Here is a 19161-nt window from a genome sequence, read left to right on the forward strand (position 1 = left end):
TGCCTGATGTCTCACAGTTGCTTCAGCTCTCTTCTTGATTGGGACCCCAGATAAAATACACTGACCCCTATCAACTTTTCAGATATATTCAAACTGCAACACACTTAGGGAGTTTTCTGAAAGTGACAGAGCACAGTTCACAGAAAGCTGAATGATGTGGTGGGATGAATTCTCCCTGAGGGTCGGATTATAAAAACTGAGGGCTCAAGATGAGAAAAGAGGACCCTGGCAAACCAAAGTCAAGTGAAGACTCTGATCCACTAAGTACTTTAGGGTAACTCCAAGGGAACAAGAAAACGAATCCTCAAAACAAAGGGATAACAATGTGACTCATGTGAATCGATGGCCAATGGCATTCATGTAAACCTAGCTTAAAACCTACTACAAATAGATTTTAGTTATGTTCATCAAATTGGACAGCACTCTGTAGGGGATGGAATCCTAAGCAACTTTCACCTCCCAGCCTTTACTTTCTAACACAGAAATTACTCTCTAAGGAAATGATAGTATGTGTCTGTCTTTGAGTTCAGAGGAACAACTTTGTGTCTTCCCGAGGGTAAGTCTCAAGCCTAACCTACAAAACAAGACTTCCTTATGAAATAAAAGGCTCCAGCAGGCCCTGCTCTTACTAAGCAGAGAAACCAGGTTTCACAATGTTCACAGCACTAGTGTCTCCCAAACATTTCTTGAATTAAAAAAATAGGGTAATTCAAAATTTGGAAATAAAAATTTTGAGATCTATAGCCAGAATTAAAAAAAAATTGCATATTTGGAAAACTGGGAAGAAAAAATTTTGAGATACAGAGCAAGAGGCTTTCATTATCTGTTGTTCAAAGTTATACACCAGACAAGTGAAATCATATACATATACAAATGCTCTTGAGGGTCACATTAGGTCCCTTCTATTTAAACATTCAAATATTAAACACAGTGATAAAGCCAACTTCCATTTCTTAACACTCAGTACGTTTTCAGGGTTGTTCTTCAATGTGAACTCTTTGATGTCGGATGAGGGATGAGCTGCATTTAAAGCTCTTCCCACAGTCATTACATCTAAAAGGTTTCTCTCCAGTATGAGTTCTCTGGTGTTGAATAAGCGCTGATGAATGGATGAAGGCTTTCCCACACTCACCACATTTGTAGGGTTTCTTTCCAATATGAATTCTTTGATGTTTAGCAAAATTTGAGCTCCGGCTAAATGTTTTCCCACATTCATTACATTCATAAGGCTTTTCTCCAGTGTGAATTCTCTGGTGCTGAACAAGGTGTGTGCTCTGACTGAAAGTTTTCCCACATTCACTACACTCATAAGGCTTTTCTCCGGTGTGAACTCTCTGGTGCTTAGTAAGGGATGAGCAATGGCTGAAGGCCTTCCCACACTCCTGACATTTATAGGGTTTCTCTCCAGTATGAGTTCGTTGATGTTTAATGAGTGCTGATGAGTGAATGAAAGCTTTATCACATTCATTACATTCATAAGGCTTCACCCCAGTATGAATCAACTGATGCTGTGCAAGATGCGTACTTCGGTTAAAACCTTTCCCACACTCACTGCATTCATAAGGTCTCTCTCCAACGTGAATTCTTTGATGTATAGCAAGGGATGAACTTTCTATGAAGGTTTTCTTGCATTCACTACACTCAAAGAGAATTCTAGTATGAGTTCTCTGGTGTTTAGTTAAATTGGCTCTGTGGCTGAAGGATTTCCCACATACACTGCAGGTATAGGGTTTCTCTCCAGTATGTACTCGCTGGTGTCGAATAAGTACTGAATGGTAAGTGAAGAGTTCACCGCAGTCATCACATTTATGAGGTTTTTTCTCTTTATAAAGTCTCTGCTTTTTCATTAAGTTCGATTTCTGCTTCAATCTTCTCCCAAGTGTATGAAAGTCATAGGATCCTTTGGGAACTCTCTCATCAGTCGTAAGGAGCGGTTTCTGATTGCAGTTTTCCCAATATATATCACGGTCACTATCTTTTTCCCCAGGGAGGGAGTTCATGTGAGGGAGCATTTGTCTTAAGTGCTTTTCCTGATTTCCTTGCTGATGCTCTAACCAATGCTCACAGTTGTGAGCTGTTTCCAAGATGGAGTCATAAACAGCATTTTCTGTCAGTTTTTCTGCTCTTGTAACCGGGTATGTGTCTTCTGTGGAGAAGGCTTCCACTGAAGTTGAATCCTTGCTCTCAGGTCTCGTTTCCACATCTGCAAAGACATCGCAAATGCAAATTGTTTTCTGTGCTTAACAAAAACACAGTTCCATAACAGGTAAGAATTAATGAAGATGAAAGCACGGCTTTGTGGAATTAGTAGATCTGACACTCTTATTGGAAGGTTTGCAGAAAAGAAGAAAATTGAGAGAAATAAATATGAAAATGAATAGACGCTATCCAGGAGAATCAGATGGGGGAAAGATGGTCAGAAATGTAACAAGAGGAGGGGGAAAGATGAAAAAACGTGTCAGGAGAGGAGCAGGCAATGAGTGCATTAGATCTGGATTGTAAAAATCACATTTTATAGAATATCTTCTGTTACAATATCTAGGAAAACACATACAAAGATGTATGGATAAGTATATATACATTTAATGATATGTAGTATAGTAGTATAATACTATGTTCTTATAAATACTATTCAGTATAGTAATTAAAATAGTATGGTACTGAAACTTAGACAAATAGGCCTAGAAAAAAATTCAAATATTATATATATATATGAATGAATGAACTGGGTGTTTGGGAATATTTGTTTGCACTGTGTGAAGATGTGTCACTGTGATTGCTTTAATAAGGAGCTGCATGGCCAATAGCTGGGCAGGAAAGCTAAGTAGGATTTCCAGGCAGAGAGAGGAACACTGGGATGAATCTAGGCACAACGGAGATGCCAGAGACACTGAAGACATCGGACATATGGTACAGAGGGGAGGAAACCGAGCCACATGGCAGGACATAGATTAATAAAAACATGTTAATTTAAGTTATAAGAGCTAGTTAGGGAAAAGCCTAAACTACAGGGAAAAGCCCAAGCTAAGAGCAAGCTTTCATAATCAATAAGTCTCCATGTCATTATTGAGCTGGTGGCCCAAAGGAAAGTCTGACAACTGGGTTTACCAAAAGGTAGCATTACAAATCACTAAAAGATTACTCAATAAATGATGCTGGACTACAGGCTGTAAGCATGAAAAAGACCCACTTCACATGACTTACAAAAATAAATACCTGCACAATAAAACTTGAATATTTCATAATAAAATTCAGATTATATTTCTGACACTGGTATGACAAAACAATTCACATAAAGTAGACTTAAAATAGTAAGGACTTAGCCAGGTCTTTTGGCACACGCCTTTAATCCCAGCACTCAGGGAGGCAGAGGCCAACCTGGTTTACACAGTGAGTTCTAAGAGAGCCAGAACTATTACACAGAGAAACCCTGTGTATAAGCTCCCCAACCCCCAAATTAGTAAAGACTGGGGCTAGAAAGATGACTCAGTGGTTAAGGGCATTTGCTGCTATGGAAGAAGACCCAGGTTCAGTTCCCAGCACCTACAGGCAGGCCCATAACACTCTATAACTCTAGTACTAGGGGATCCAACACTCTCACCAGACCCACACCCATACACACAGAAAGTAAAAACAAATGTTTTTAAAAGATCTATCTTTAATTTTGTATGTGTGTCTACATCTGGGTATGTTATGTGTGAGTCAGATGCCCCCAGTGGCCAGAGGCTTTCGATTCCTTGGAGCTGGAGTCGTAGGCAGTTGCAAGTGGCCTGACCTGGTGCTGAGAATCTGCTCAGGTCATCGACAAGAGCAGTATGTACTTCTAACTTCTGAGCCATCCCGCTGGCCCCTAAAATGAGCTAGGGATGTAACTCAAGGGTAGAGTGCTTGCCTACCCTTTCCAAGGCTTGGGGTTCCAGCCCCAGAATTAAAAAAAAAAATAACAGAAATTAGTAAATCTGACCTTAAAATTTAAAAGTTTAATATACTAAATTTGGGGCCTATTCATTATGCCCCAGCCTGGAAGAATCAATTCCTCCTCATTTCTAACATGACCACTATCATATATTAGAATCTAAACTTACAAATAGCTGCAGCAAATCAAGGAGGCTAAAACAGGCAAGAGTCACAAACACACAGCTCACATTCAGTACTCAGAGAAATGCAAATGAAAAACACGAAGTGGCATTTTTTTTTTTTTAATAAGATGGACAAGAGCCACTGAGTCAACTGGTGGACAAGATGGAGAAAAGACCTTAACAAACCTAATAAAACTATATGTACCACTTGAAGACCCATCTATCTTCTTCCAGCCATCTACTTTGATGTCAGCTATCAAGAGGAACACGAGTAATAAAAGACAGTCATGCAGCTCTGCTAATGGCCGAAAATTAACAAGGAACGGTCCAGTTTCCTCACACAATGCGCTCACTCCACACCCCATACTGTTTAAAAGACATATAGACAATTCATTACGTACTAATAGAGACTGATAGCAAAATGAAATGGTGGAGCTTAACCATAGATTACAGAAGAACAATTGTAACAATGAGATACACATTTTATGTACACGTGCATGTGCATACATACCCCTGTCTGTGCAAATACAAGAAGGTTCACACCAACCTCAAGACAAAGTGGTCCCTTCTAAAGAATGAAAGAATGAGAGGACTTTATCTGGATCTCTACATTTTTTTTGTCTTTTTTAATTTTTTTCTAGACAGGGTTTCTCCATGTAGTTTTGGTTCCTGTCATGGAACTCACTCTGTAGACCAGGCTGGCCTCAAACTCACAGAGATCTGCCTGGCTCAACCTCCCGAGGGCTGGGATTAAAGACATGCGCCACCACCATCCGGCTCAAATCTCTCAAATGTTTATTTCTTAAAAAGTAAAAGTAAAAGACATCACGTCGCCATAGGAACGGCTAAAATAAACACAGATAATATTGTTACAACTAGAAGTTGTAACTTCTCTCAATGGAAATGTAAGTGGGAAGGTTTTTGTAAACCCTCTTTGGCAATAGCTACATTTTACACACACACACACACACACACACACACACACACACACACACACACACACACCAAAAAATGTACGTGTTCATCAAAAGCCATGTGAAAGAATGTACACAGGAGCTGTATTCATACAACCCAGACTGCACACTCTCCAAATACCTGTCTTCAAGAGAATGGGTAAACCGGGATACTGGAAAATGAAAGGTTCCACAGCACTAAGAATGAACTAATCTCAGCAACATGCCACAACGTGGGTGCATCTCACTGAGAACGCTCAGAGAAGGGAGCCAATCTCCAAAGAATATACAATGATTCCATTTAAATGAGGTCCAACACCAATCAGAAGTAACTATGCCGTCACATGCCGAGATAAGGTGACCCGTCGGAGAGAGGTGACTGGACACAGGGCATGGGGTGCTTCTCAGGAGACTGGTGTTTTCTTGATCTAGGCAGTAGTTACATGAATGTGTTCAACTTGTGAAAATTCACACACACATTACAGTGCTTTTATGTATTTTTACAGTTGCAAAAAAAAAAAAAAGAGGAAAGAAGCAAGGATCGGAAAGTGACGTAAACAATTTTGGCGATGGTTATTTTATTTTATTTTGATTTATATATTTTAAAAGCTTCAAATTTTATACTACTACTTTGAAAATCAAGGCACCCTAGGCATTTCTAATACTCTCTCTCAAGCTCTGCAAAGTGCTTCCTATTCACTCGTCTGCTGGACGGAGGCACCCGTCGAGTTCACCTACCTGAGTAACTGCATTTGGGAGGCTTTTCCTCAAGCTCCAGTAGTTCTTTTCCAGCGTCCAAATTATAGTCATCAGGTTTGGAAACGGGAAGCCCTGTTTATTAAAAAGAAAAGCAAAGGAAGAGAGTAACATGAACGAAACAAGTATTTATGGAGGGCGCAAGGATCCCTACTGGAATTTAGTTCCATGCCCTTCACCTAGTCAAGACGTGGCAAAGCCATCTATCTGGAGAGGGGCAGGAAGGACCTCTCAGTGGGGCTTAGAGTATCTGCCACAGTCTAAGACTGGTGCAAAGTTAAACTGAGTTTATAAAGACAAACTTGTCTGTTGTAAAGGGAAAGAAGGCGTCTCATTTCCTGATTGTTTGTGGGGCTAGAGAACAACAGCGCAGATCAATCTTCAGTTCAGAAAAGAATATGAATAATATGGGACTTCAGTGGCACCCCAAAACTTTGACTGTGGAACTAGAGTTTTTAATCTTCTAATAGTTTTCCTTTCTTTTCTTCTTCTTTTTCTTCCTTCCTTCCTTCCTTCCTTTCTTTCTTTCTTTTTTTTTTTTTTTTTTTCAAGACAGGGTTTCTCTGTGTAGCTTTGTGCCTTTCCTGGAACTCACTTTGGAGACCAGGCTGGCCTCGAACTCACAGAGATCCGCCTGCCTCTGCCTCCCGAGTGCTGGGATTAAAGGCGTGCGCCACACCTCCTGGCAGTTTTCCTTTCTTTTTCAGTTACTATAATTTCTTTGGGGATTTATTACACCTCGTTTTGACATGGGCCACCACAGCCTGTATCACCCTCAAATAAAGAAGTATACACACACACACACACACACACACACACACACACACACACACACACAGTGATGCACACGGGATCCAAAATGGGCCAGAAGCACTGCCTCTCTCTGCTCTATACTGTTTGTTTGAATTTTCAAAATAAAAGCATCTCCTTTCTTTGCCCAGCTCTCGAGCTAACTGAAGAAAAACTTAACCCCAGAGCTGCTGCCTTCTCGTCCACATAGGGGTCTCCTGAATTAATAGATTAGATGGCAATGACAAGCCAGCTGACTTTAAACAAAATTCCAATGACACCTTTGCTTCCCTAGGCTCCTCCCCGTGAAGCCAGTGAACATTAGGCTGTCATTTGATTCTTGATAAACCAGAAGCCTGAACATTGCACCAGGGACCTAGAACAGAATGGGGTGGGACAGAGCTCAGTGGCAGTGTGTATGCTCAGCCTGTGCAAGACTCAGATTCAGTCCTCAGCATCCAGCAAAACAAAACATTTTCCTCAATGCCAAAAAGAAATGCGTTATGACTTCTAAGTCAGAAGCGAAGGTTTGTTAATGCATTTCCTTTTCACGAAGCAATGTCAGCCCCATGAGTGGGTTTCAGCGTCAGGGGAAGAAGCGGTTCTTACAAAGCGAGACCAGGCTCCTGTAGTTCTCCAGCATCACGTCCCTGTGTGCAGGATCCAGCTGTCCCCATTCCTCTGGTGTCAAGTCCATGGCCACGTCCTTGAATGTCACCGTCTCCTGAGACACAAATACACTTGTTTTCACCATCTTTCGGTCGATACCTGTGATGGCTATTCTTGGTTGTTGACTTGACCACCTCTAGAATTAACTATAAACCCAAGCAGCTGCATACACCTGCGAGGGATTTTTAGTTAGCTGCATCATTTGACGCAGGAAGTCCCACCTTAAAAGGTAGGAAGACCCACCCTAAATCTGGACCACCCTTTCTCATGGTGGCTGCTATAAAAACACGGGACAAGGAAGCTTTTGCTTTTTGCCTGCCTGCCCTCACTCTCACTGGTGAGTTCTATATCCTGCTGCCGAGGCGTTCCTTCACTGGCAGTAGAGCCTACTTCTTTGGGACCCTGACATCTGCTGAAGACCAGCTGAGACGGCTACCCTCACGGACTGGACAACTACTGGATTCTTGACCTTTCTGTCAGGAGGCAGCCACTGTTGGACTAGCTGGACCGCAGCCTGTAAGCCACTCAATGAATAACTTTCTATATATTCATTCTGTCAGTTCTGTTCTTCTGGAGAACCCTGACTAAAACAACGCCCCTTCCTTCCAGTCTGTTCCTGATGGAAACAATGCACATGGCCGAGACAACTCAACAAGAGATGTGATGGGTGTTCTGATAGTGTTTAGATCCCAAAGAGTCTACGCACTTTCACTCTATACCAGGTACACTGTGAGACTCAACAGAAACAAGACTGCTCGCACCCCTGAGAGACTCATTTTTCTGTCAAAAAATTACATAAGATATAAGCACTGAGGGAAGAAAAACAGGATGTCTGCATACTTCTCCTATAAGTCCTTAACACAAAACATGTCATAGTCTTCAGAAGAATTATAATGCAGATGTTGCAAACAGAGAGGTCACAGAATGAAAAAAAAAAAAAAAAACTGGCAGTGAACAGCAAATCCAGCTAAATGTGCAATTAATTCAAGATAAAGGGCATTCAATTAAAAGATGTGATGAACAAGGTTATAGATGTCACTCAAAAGTGGTTATAAAAAATGTTATTAGGTTACATCTTAGTAACGTTGAAAGAGAGAGAGAGAGAGAGAGAGAGAGGGAGGAGGGAAGGGGCTACATATTGGTATTGAACGTGCCCCTTTAAGTAAAGCCATAGAGAATGGGAACAATATTCCAAATTTGCTGAAACAAATGTGTCACAAATGCTTAACTGGACACAAGGCACCTTCTATTTAAACATCCATGAAGCATTTGCAAAAACCAGCAAAGGAGATTTTAGTAAATTCCCAAATAAGAATAAAACTATACCTGATGATAATTGTAAAACTATACTGGAACATAAAAATAAAGAAGCAAAATGCAAAGTCCAAGGCTAAACAGCTAAAAACTCTGGGGGTACACAGCACTCTTGGAATTTCTTAGATTTTAAACACCTTTCCTATATTTTCAAAATATGTAAATACACGAGAAGGGCACATAAATCATATCAAAGAATACGAACAACAGAAAGAGCATTAAAAGACAGAAGCAGAAATTTTATATACAGAAAAATAAGACAGCTGGGAAATCTGGGAAAGGCCAAAGGTCACTGTATTATGCCAACATTAACGTCTCAATTCCAGAAACGAGATTAATGCAAAGTCAAGTGTTGACTTCTGGAGTTTCAATGAAACGGAGACAAGAGATCTCTGTGTTGTTATTTGTAACCTTTCCCATGTCTATATTTTTCTCAAAGTAAAGTTTCCAAAATAGTTTGAGATTTTAGAAATCAAAGAATCATCTTTCAAAAATGAAATAACAGGCAATCCTCCCAGCCCCAAGCAGCCACTAAGCAGCAAAGACTTCATAAAAAACAAAACGTGACCTTGACCCCAGAATCTGGATACACAGAGCTCAGTCAACACTCAGTGGAAATAAACTGCTCATCAATTCAACAGAAAAACAAAAAAACAAAACAAAACAAAAAAACAAAAACAAAAACAAAAAAAAACAGAACAGCAAAGATGAAAACTGTTATAGGCAAGGCAGGAAAAACTCAGGAGGAGAGACAGCGCCACACGTACACGGAGGGAGCAGAGCTCCTTCTAAAATGGTCTTGTTGAAAGCTCTACCCTATTTACAGAACAGGTTAACCAAAACACCCCAGGGAGGGAAATGGAAGGAAAGACAGTGTGTCACGTGTCATCTGGATTCAGTACTCTAAAGTCAAAAAAATACAGGAAAATACACACCAGACAGTGATCTCTGTAGAAAGAGGTGAGGGGCTGATTTGGGGAAGAAAGTTATCATACCTACATATTTCTATGTTCTGTGCTGCTTATTAAATCAATAAGAACTAAAACTAATGTACACAATTTCTAAATCTAGTAAGATTAAAAAAATTAACCAACTCAGGCAGATTTGAAAGTTCCAACATTAGCATTAAATAAAATCTTGTAAAATTAAAAAAGGACAGACTTAAAAAACATCCATAAAAGAGCCAATCCACCACGATGATATAACATAACAGTCTTCAGTCTAGTATGAAAGTATTGAAATGCACCAACTGTTCGCCCTTCTTCTGGTATCTGTACCCTGATTTGTCTGTGCCCCTGTGCTGGGCCACTCAAGCCTGTGGAGATCAGGCAGAACCGATCCGTTGGAGTCAGGGGCGGAATTTGTCTACATATGTGTGCACTGGTATACTCCACAAACTGCTACTCTTGGCCAAAACGGATAATGATGTAGGAAAAGGCCTTCCATGCTGCTAGAAGTAATCCCAGCATTAGGGGAACAGCTAACCTTCAACCTTGAAGATGCAAGCTTCCCCTTGTTTGGCGAGGACACTAGAAGAAAAAGCCTGTTTAGAGCAGGCAGGCCTTGTAGAGTTTTAGTAAAAGGCCAACAAAATGGACAAGCTAGCTCTCCACGTTACTGCCGAAATCCTTTTCCTTGCCAAACCTGGACTTTCAGTTAGGTGGGTCAATAAAGACCTCTTTTTGCACAAGACAGCTTAAGATGAATATCTTAAGTCTCTTGGGTTAGTAAAGTCTACAAGACTCACAGGGCAGTTGAGAAAGTATAAAAAAGGTCCAGGAGTCATTTCCACAGGCATTATATCTAGTGGAGGCTGACTGAGGAATCTTTGGTCTGCAGAATGCAAGATGAGCACAGTAATTAGTACAGCCACCATCAGTCCGTAGCCAGTAATTCTCCCTTGACACCCTCGCTCTTTGTGGGAGGGACACAAAGCAGTAATAGGACACTGTAGACCCAATACTCCAAAGTGAGAGGAACCAGACCCATCACTCCAGATTCATCCGCGGGGGGAGACTGGCTCCTGACCCTGAGTTTTTAAGCCTTCAGAGGCTTTCTTCTTCCAGGATCAGCTTTAAATGAGTATGTATTATTATTCTAATCACTGCTTTCTTAAGTTCCTACTTACAGTCACATGTGTCCTGTTTCCCTTAGAGAAATGCAAGCTTTAAGAACTACATACAGTATTACCCTTAAAATAGTTTTCCACATTACCAGATACAGAAATTAGCATGGGGTGGGGAGGGTGGAGAAGGAAATGTGGCTTACCTGCCTGTAGAGAGACAATAAATACTACACGGAGAAGAGAGGTACTATGAATAAGTGGAAAATATTTCCTACTGAGTCCATTAGTCTCTTAGAGTTAGAACCCAGGTCTCTAGATGAGCTCTGTGGACAAAGGAACCCCACATCAAAAAGGAAGTGCATCCACGCTCCGAGACACAAGATGGAATTTGATCTTAACCCAAGCAGACTCACCTGGGACTTGGCTGTGAGTCTCAGGGCGGCCATTTCTCCTTCGGCACTCTTCTCTTGGGAAAGAAGAGAATCCTGGGAAGACAGAGCTACGAGCAAGAAAACAGTAGTGACAAGGTCTAGACCGGCTCACTACTCAGATGACAATCTAAAACCCCCGTCACCAGCCCCCACGCACTCCCAGTTAACAAAGACTGCAGGGAATCCAAAGCAAACTGGTACTTTCCAGTCCTGTGGAATATGCCCAGGAACTTGGCTTCTCTGAGCTTACCACATCCCAGGAAACAGAACTCTGTGGTCTACAAACTAGAATAAGTAAGTTCCCATCATAATCTACCCAAAATCTTAGCTTTAAAAAGAAAATTCTCTTAAAGCTTCCTTAAGATGTAGCCTGCTAGATCTCACCTCCAAATTGTGATTGGTTGAGTGTGAGGTGACATCTAGAAATCTGACAAGCACCCTTGGAGGGAATTCTGGCACAGGTCACAGTTCAAGATACACTGGTCTAGTAGTATTGAAGTCAGCCCCACACTTCTGAGCCTGTTCAACACATTCTGAGTTATCTGTGTTGAAACGGTATCATAACTGTGGGGATACAGTGGGGTAATAGGTGTGGAAAAATATTTTTTGTCAACTACGAAGCCGAATTCTTGTATCCACGATGGAAACCAGGATGGGACAGTAATTTGGAAGAACTTGTGACTAAATTGTGACAATGTCCCCACTGGGGGTACACACCTGTGCAGCACACTTAAGTGGATGGGGACTGACCCTCACAGCAAGCGCTGCAACTCCCCAGAGCCCACTTCTCAAGACAGTGTTGACAAGTCGCCCTCTTTCCCCAAGAGCCACCTAACGCAAGGCAAAGGTGGGTTTTCCCTTCAAAGGGAAGAATTCAACTTTCCCACGATGCAGCACCAACCCATGGGCAACTCTACCTCTTTTCTGGGGCACTTCGACCAAATCCATCTCCACGATCACCGCCTCTTCAATGTCCCCAAGGTTCCGCTCTTCTCTGGTCCGCAGTTAGTCGTCCACTGAGCCTCGAAGGGCTTCTTCCCTCTTGAGCTCTGCGGAGAGCGTCACTCGGATCACGTGGGACCTGGAAACCAGGGAAAGCATCCTGAATCTGGGTCCTCACATGTCTGTCCCGGCGCCTGGAGCTGTCCTTGGGGACCAAGCACCTGAGAGATGGCATAGGGTACAGACAACCGCGCCTGGAGCCCAGCTCCGCTTGCTGCTCCCGTCTGCACCCGGGTCAGGCAGAGAGCGATCCCGGCCGGCGCGTGGGGCGGGGAGGGGACGAAGCTCAGGAACTGCGAACAACTCCGGTCCCACCTGGCCCGGAGCGACCACTGGACCACCGCAGCATCCCACCAAACCAACTCACCTCCCATCCCCGGCCTGACAAAAGGCTACGAACTTCTCGGGTTAGCTCCGAGTCGCGCATGCGTGACATTCTGCGGGGCAAAGCCAGAAACTACGACTCCCAGAAGCTCCTGCGCGCAGCCAGACCCCAGTTTCTTGGCAGGTGGGCCCACGCGTGGCTCAGCAGCAAAGCGGGATTCCTCTCGCGAGAGAAAAGGGTGCGTCGTCTGTGGTTAGATTCCACAGCACCCGAAAGTGGGACGTGCAAGATACCGACTGTGGCTCTCTCTCCCTTGACTGCACGGTTAGCTCCGTGCAGCTTCAGCCTAAATTTCTTTACTGTAGGCATGGGCTTTTAGCCATGATTTTGCCCTCCCCAAACTCATCGTTTGTCGTCACACGATATGAAAGCTGTATTTTTAGATCAGGATCTTGGCTGTACACGCATTCATTCCGATGGTCTTGTATCCAGAGACTATTTGCAATCCTAAAAACTCATATGAGCAGAATTGAAAGTATTGGGCCAGTTTCCACGCACTTGAGCTATCAGTTCTTTGTAAGGAAAAAAAAAGTTCAGCATTCGTCAAAAAAGTTGGTTTCTCAAGGGACGTGGTTAAGTCTCTGCAGTTATGGAACTAGCCCGCCCTCTTTCAATTCACCCCGTGTCAACAGCCCCACCTCAGTGCGTGCATTTACTGTCAAGGCATCATTTGCATATGCCAGAATCAAAATATCATCAACTTTTGATTCTCACCATCTAATCCCCAGATCCTATTGTTATGTTTTACTCCCCCATTTCTTCATTTCTATTTCTACTCTGCCCTCTATCCTCTTCCTTCTCTGGACCTACACTCTGCCTCCTCCACCACTTCTCCCCGTCTATGACCATCATGATCCCTTCTGATGATGACATCCCATTTCCTCCACTTCCTTCATCCCCAGTGACCTCCACCTTGAGGTCTCCTCTGTGCTCCAGATTCCTTAGACCCAGCCTCTGCCTTTCCATTGGGAGAAGCCCTCTCTGTCCCGAGTCAGAGGGGGATTCAAGGAGAGAGAGGAGACTCGGAGGGAGGCAATGGCCCTTCCTAATCGATGTCTCCTTTTTACTTCAGATCTGTATAACTGCAAAACCCCCAACTGCCCTTTCTGAAAAAAATCCTGAGCCCTGACTTTTCTCCTAGAATTTGTTCCCTGTTCCCACCGCCTCACCTGGGGTGATTGTCAACAACTCCTTATGAGTCTATGTACTTCAGTGGAAACTCGAACAAGGGGCAGAGAGGCAAAGAAGACCTTCTGTCCTTGGCTGCAGGTACCAATGGGAGCTGAGAAGCTGCACATTTCTGAAGAAGCCTCCCCATCCAAATGCCCTGATTGGGACCCCCAATATGTGTAGGGTAAAAGGGCCAAGGGAAGAACACCACCAATCCCTGAGCTTGTCCTCGAATCAGGCCACAAAAATCCACGAGTCCCAAGCCACCCTGGAAAGCTGTGTTTCCCCCAACGCCCCCAACCTCTGTATTAGCTGGGCAGGTATTCTGTTCAGTTTGGTGCTGCTTCTCACCGGAGCAGAGGCAGCCGCCCTCTTGGATTTTTCCCTTCCAATAAATCTCTTGAGTGAAGTTTGTTGTGTAATGTGACACTTTTGCTGGAGCAGAGTTCCTCTGTAACAACTTTCGCCAGAGCAGGGTAGAGCTATAACACTTCCGGAGCGGCAAAGCTGTAATGCTTACAGTGACTTTGTGGTGTTTCTTGGCTCCTGACTGCCAGGGCTACTGGTCCATCCGAGCTGCAATGCTTAAAATAAATCCTCAAGACTTGATTCCCTTTAGCTGCTACCTTATGCCTGGGATTTGGGGTTCAGCTCGAACACCCAATAATTTATTTGTCTCAGACAACCAAGGTTCTCCAGGAACTGGAGGAATCTCCAGGGTATGTTCCTCCAATGATTACAGGAAGGCTTTCAGATTTACATGCTTTTTGATCCACTGGCTCCAGAAAACACTAGGGCATTAAATCTGGGCTTTGTAACTCAATCTGCTCCCGATGCCTGCAGAAAACTACAAAAGCTAGAGGGGTTAGCTGGAATGAATACCTCTTAGCTTACAGAGGTGGCCCAAAGGGTTTTCTGTAGCTGAGATGCCGAGAAACAAAACCAAGCTGCCGTGGCCACTGATCAAGTCACACACAGACAGAAAAAAATCATGATGGCTGCATTCCAGGCAGCTCTCCCGAGCCCCCAACGGCTCGTACCCAGAGAAGAGACTCACCCAACACAAAAAGTGGGAAGACTGGGGAACCCTGCACTGGAAAGGGACCCCTGTGCCCTTAGCAAGGAAGAGGGACACTGGAGGACTGAATGTCCAAGCTGTTCCAAACCACAGAAAGCACGGACTCTCTGACCACCAGGGAGCTTCACAGGGAGCTGTACAACAATCGGGGGGAAGGAACCAGGGCTCTGCTCTCTTAGGCCGCTGAGAGCCCCTGATCGCAGCATCAGTAGGAGGCTCCCCAGTTCTGTTCTTGGTAGACCCTGGGGCAGAGGCCAGTGTCCGATGGGGCCATTTATGAATAAAAGGAAGGAAGTTCAGGGAGCCAGTAGCACAGTTGGGAACTGCCACCTCACACCTAAAAAGAACAGTCAACCTGGGCCACAAATAAGTGACACTTCTTTGTAGTGGTCCCAGACTGTCCCTTTCCCCGTCTGGGCAGAGATCTTGGAAAACGAGGGACAACCATCACCTTTACTCCCCAGGAGACTAGAATTTCCCTGGCACCTGCCTACCAGCTTAACTCCCCCTCTGTCTGAATATCTCCTCGTCCGTCCGGACTCCACAGCAGAGGCAAACACAGGTCCTGGAAACCGGCTCTGGGTCCTGCACTGATGGTTTCCTACGGTATGGCTGAGACAGATCCTCTGGGTTTGGTGGCACACCACCCACCCGTTGTGGTAAGTCTCTTGACTAAGGTCACGCCTGTAAGGGTCCCGCAGTATCTCAGGAACAAGAAGACTAGACTAGGAACTGCTCCTCACATCAGGAGGCTGTTGGAAGCAAACATCCCCACCCCCCACCCCGTGCCAGTCTACCTGGAATATGCCTTTCCTGGTCCTTAAGCTGGGGACCTCAGGTTACTCCCCAGCCCAGGATCTCTGGGAGGTAAAGAAGCGGACTGAGACCATTCATCCTACTATTCCAGACCCATAAACTTTGCTCAGTCTCCTCCCACCTGATCACCAGGTCTATCTTGTCCTGGACCTTAAGGATATTTTGTTTTCCATTTCCCTGGTGCTGGGAAACTGTGGGGCGTTTACCCACCACCCCCACAGCTTCCCAGAGTTTTCTTGAGTGCGATCAGCAGGAAATATTAGATAGAAGGATTTATAGCGGAGAATCTTGTGGAGATAAACAGATAGAAAATAAAGGATAGCCTCGAGAGGGCCTGGAACCTATTCCAACGGGCCCCCGACTGTCTCTGGCCCAGGGTTTTTATAGAGACGCCAAGGGGTGGGAGCAAAAGACCTCCTCCCCCAGCACAGCCAAGTGCAGACCATCTCAGACACCTGCACTCAGGCCCGTGGTCCTGATCATCCTCTATTCGGGCCTGCTGGGTAAAGCCACGAGGAACCCCAGAACGGGCTCCCACAGGAAACCAGCCCATATTTACCTTTGAATGAGCATATCCAATGTCCTGTGAGACAAATCAGCTAACCTGGACATAACCACCCCAAGAAATTTTGAAAAAATTCCTGAATGCTCTTTGGGGGAAGCATTTCAGAAAGACTTGATAGGATTGTGTCCCACCCTGACTCCACTCTCTCCAGTATGTAAATAACCTCTTTCTGGCAGCCACCAACACAACCGCCTGTTGGATAGAAACTTGCTCAGGCTGTTTCAGACATTAGGCTAGTGAGTCTCTGTGAAGAAGGCCCAGGTTTGCCAGATGGAAGTTCCCTGTCTGGGGTACAAGCTTGTTCAAGGTAGGTGAACTCTCGGTGCCACCCAGAAGGAAGCCATCCTCAAGCTTCGCACATTCCAAACTAAGTAGCAGGTACAGGGATTTCTGGAGCCAGCAGATTATTGCAGGCTCTGGATTCCAGGGTTTGCACAAATGGCCCAGCCTCTTGGTTCTGTCACAGGAGACCAGCCTTTAAACTGGCCAGAGGCAGAGGAGCTGTGTTTTGAAGAACTAAAGCAGGCCCTAACCCTAGCCCCAGGTTTCATCCTATGAGATGTCACTAAACTGTCTCACCTTTTCGTTCACGAGACTCAGGGCCTCGCAAAGGGTGTCAACTCAGATCCTGGGGCCTTGGTGGAGGCCCATAGCCTATCTAAGTGTTTGGATCTGGTGGCTTCAGATTGACCGTCCTATTTGAAGCCATAGCTGAAATCGTTACACGAGTAAGGGACGCTGACAAGCTCACTCTAGGCCAGGGTCTGACAGTGACAGGCCCTCACACCGTGAAGAACCTCCTGTGGGGGCAAATGGCCAATGGGTGGTGTCTTACCATACAAAGTAGATGACAATACCTTACCCTCTGTGCCCTCCTGGTCAGATTCCCAGTTGGATAAGTCTCTAGCTGTCTTCCCACCTCCCCTGTCTTATGGGAGCCTAAAGTCCCTGCAACTGCAGGGGACCCATGTTGACCAACTCCTGGGGCTATGCTAACTCCACCCCTAATTGGACCCCTGCAGTGCCTGATCATCACCTCCTAAATTACAACCAGCCTGAAATGGCACAGGATGGCTACATCTGTTTAAAGGCCTGACCCTCTACGACTGTGTCAGGGAGCAGAGAATCCCATAGCTGTGACCTCCAACTGCTCTGCCAGTCTGCACCCAGAAACCACCATTACATGTTCTGAACCAGAAGGGGCCATCTTTTATTCTCCTTCAGGCAACCCTACAGGAGGCATGGGAGGGCCATCCCATTCCTCTTCCCAATGTTAGTGGCGATGGGGGTGGCAGGAACCTCTCTGCCTTACATACTCTGGCCCTAATCAGAAAGGAAGAAGGCCTAAAACAGATGAGTCCCCAGATGGATGCAGACACTGGACAGCTCCGGTTTTCTGTTGATACACCTTGTGCCTAAGTAGACTCCTTGGCAGAAGTAGTCTTCCCAAACTGACAAGAGCCAGGAGGCAGTGCAAGCCTTTAATCCCAGCACTTGGAAGTCAGAGATAGGTGCTGTGGATATCATTCTATATAAATAAAACACTGATGGCCAGTGACCAGGCAGGAAGTATAGGCGGGACAAGGAGAGAGGAGAATTGGGGAAACAGGAAGAAGGGGGGAGAGATACTGCAGCCACCGCCAGGACAAGCAGCATGTAAAGACGCCGGTAAGCCACCAGCCACGTGGCAAGGTATAGATTTATAAAAATGGATTAATTTAAGATAAAAGAACAGTTAGCAAGAAGCCTGCCACGGCCATACAGTTTATAAGTATTATAAGTGTCTGAGTGATTATTTTATATGTGGATTGTGGGACTGTGGGGCTTGGTGGAAGCTGGAGAGAAGCCTTCCAGCAACAGATAGGTAGATCTCTGAGTTTGAGGCCAGCCTGGTCTACAGAGTGAGTTCTAGAACAGCCAGGGTTACACAGAAAAACCTTGTCTGGAAAAACAAAAAACAAAACCAAAAACAAAACCCAAACTTAGACTTGATCTTTATGCCTGGAGGTGGGGGTGGGGTTCTGTGTGAGGCTTGTTGCTTCTATGCTAACAAATCAGAACTCGGACTGGAGAGATGGCTCAGCGGTTAAGAGCACTGGCTGTTCTTCCAGAGGTACTGAGTTCAATTCCCAGCAACCACATGGTGGCTCACAACCATCAAAAATGAGATCTGGTGCCCTCTTCTGGCCTGCAGGGATACATGCAGACAGAATACTGCATACATAATAAATAAATAAATCTTAAAAAAAAACAAAAACAAATCAGGACTCATGAAAGAGACTTTACAGAAGATTAGAGATAACCTGGATAGAAGACAACAGGCACGTGAGTCAAATACCCCCGGTACTCCAGACTGATTGGAACCCATGGCTCTATACTCTTCCTTTGTATAGGACTTGCTGTGGGGCCCAGTATAATAAATTGCTTTCTAAAAATTATAAGAAAAAGACTGCCTTGACTAAGCTACTTATCCTCCAGACCCAATATATACCCTTTAGCCAAAAGCAAGGTTTGGAAAGTACCTGAGAGAAATGGGGCAGCAAAGTGGCAAAGGTAACACCATCTTGTCCTGGCTGTATTTGGGTGTGCTTAGACACTATCAACACTCTACCCTACCCCCACCCTCAACAGCCATGCCAGTCTTGGCAACAGGTTTGGGATTTTCCGTGACTCTGACTGTGGGCCTGATGTATTAACCCAAATACTTAATGTCTGAACAAGCTAAACTGGAATAACTGGAAAGGGTGTAAATCAAATTGTCATGTCGTGTCTGTAATAAAATTATGTTCTGCCAAAACACATGTTGCAAAGTTACCCTGACCCTCATCTAAGATTGATGTAGTCATGGTCTGATGTGGTCTTTAGCTTCAAAACCACTGTATCCCCAGCTTCTGTACCAAAAGTTTTTCTGAGGCGTTAGCCAGATCTTGGTTGCTGGACAAAAATAAAGGGCTCCTTATAGTCTTTTCTTTTCTGTCTATTTTTGTTTGTTTGGTTTTGGTTTTGTTTTTTTGAGACAGTGTTTCTTTGTGTAACAGCCTTGACTGTCATGGGACTCAATTTGTAGACCAGGCTGGCCTCGAACTCAC

General features: G+C 44.5%; 1 protein-coding gene across 1 annotated transcript; it reads right to left on the reverse strand.

The window, feature by feature from the left end:
* Nucleotides 1-809: 809 nt before the first annotated feature.
* Znf286a (zinc finger protein 286A) lies at nucleotides 810-12531 on the reverse strand. Its single transcript, XM_028869329.2, has 6 exons — nucleotides 12426-12531; nucleotides 11974-12137; nucleotides 11039-11124; nucleotides 7187-7301; nucleotides 5771-5863; nucleotides 810-2203 (listed from the first exon to the last, which is right to left on the reverse strand). Exons 2-6 carry the CDS (start codon nucleotides 12002-12004, stop codon nucleotides 972-974), a joined length of 1557 nt encoding a protein of 518 aa, XP_028725162.1. The 5' UTR covers nucleotides 12005-12137; nucleotides 12426-12531; the 3' UTR covers nucleotides 810-971.
* Nucleotides 12532-19161: the final 6630 nt, after the last annotated feature.

This window comes from Peromyscus leucopus, chromosome 8b, assembly GCF_004664715.2.
Source record: "Peromyscus leucopus breed LL Stock chromosome 8b, UCI_PerLeu_2.1, whole genome shotgun sequence".
Taxonomy (NCBI): Eukaryota; Metazoa; Chordata; class Mammalia; order Rodentia; family Cricetidae; genus Peromyscus; species Peromyscus leucopus.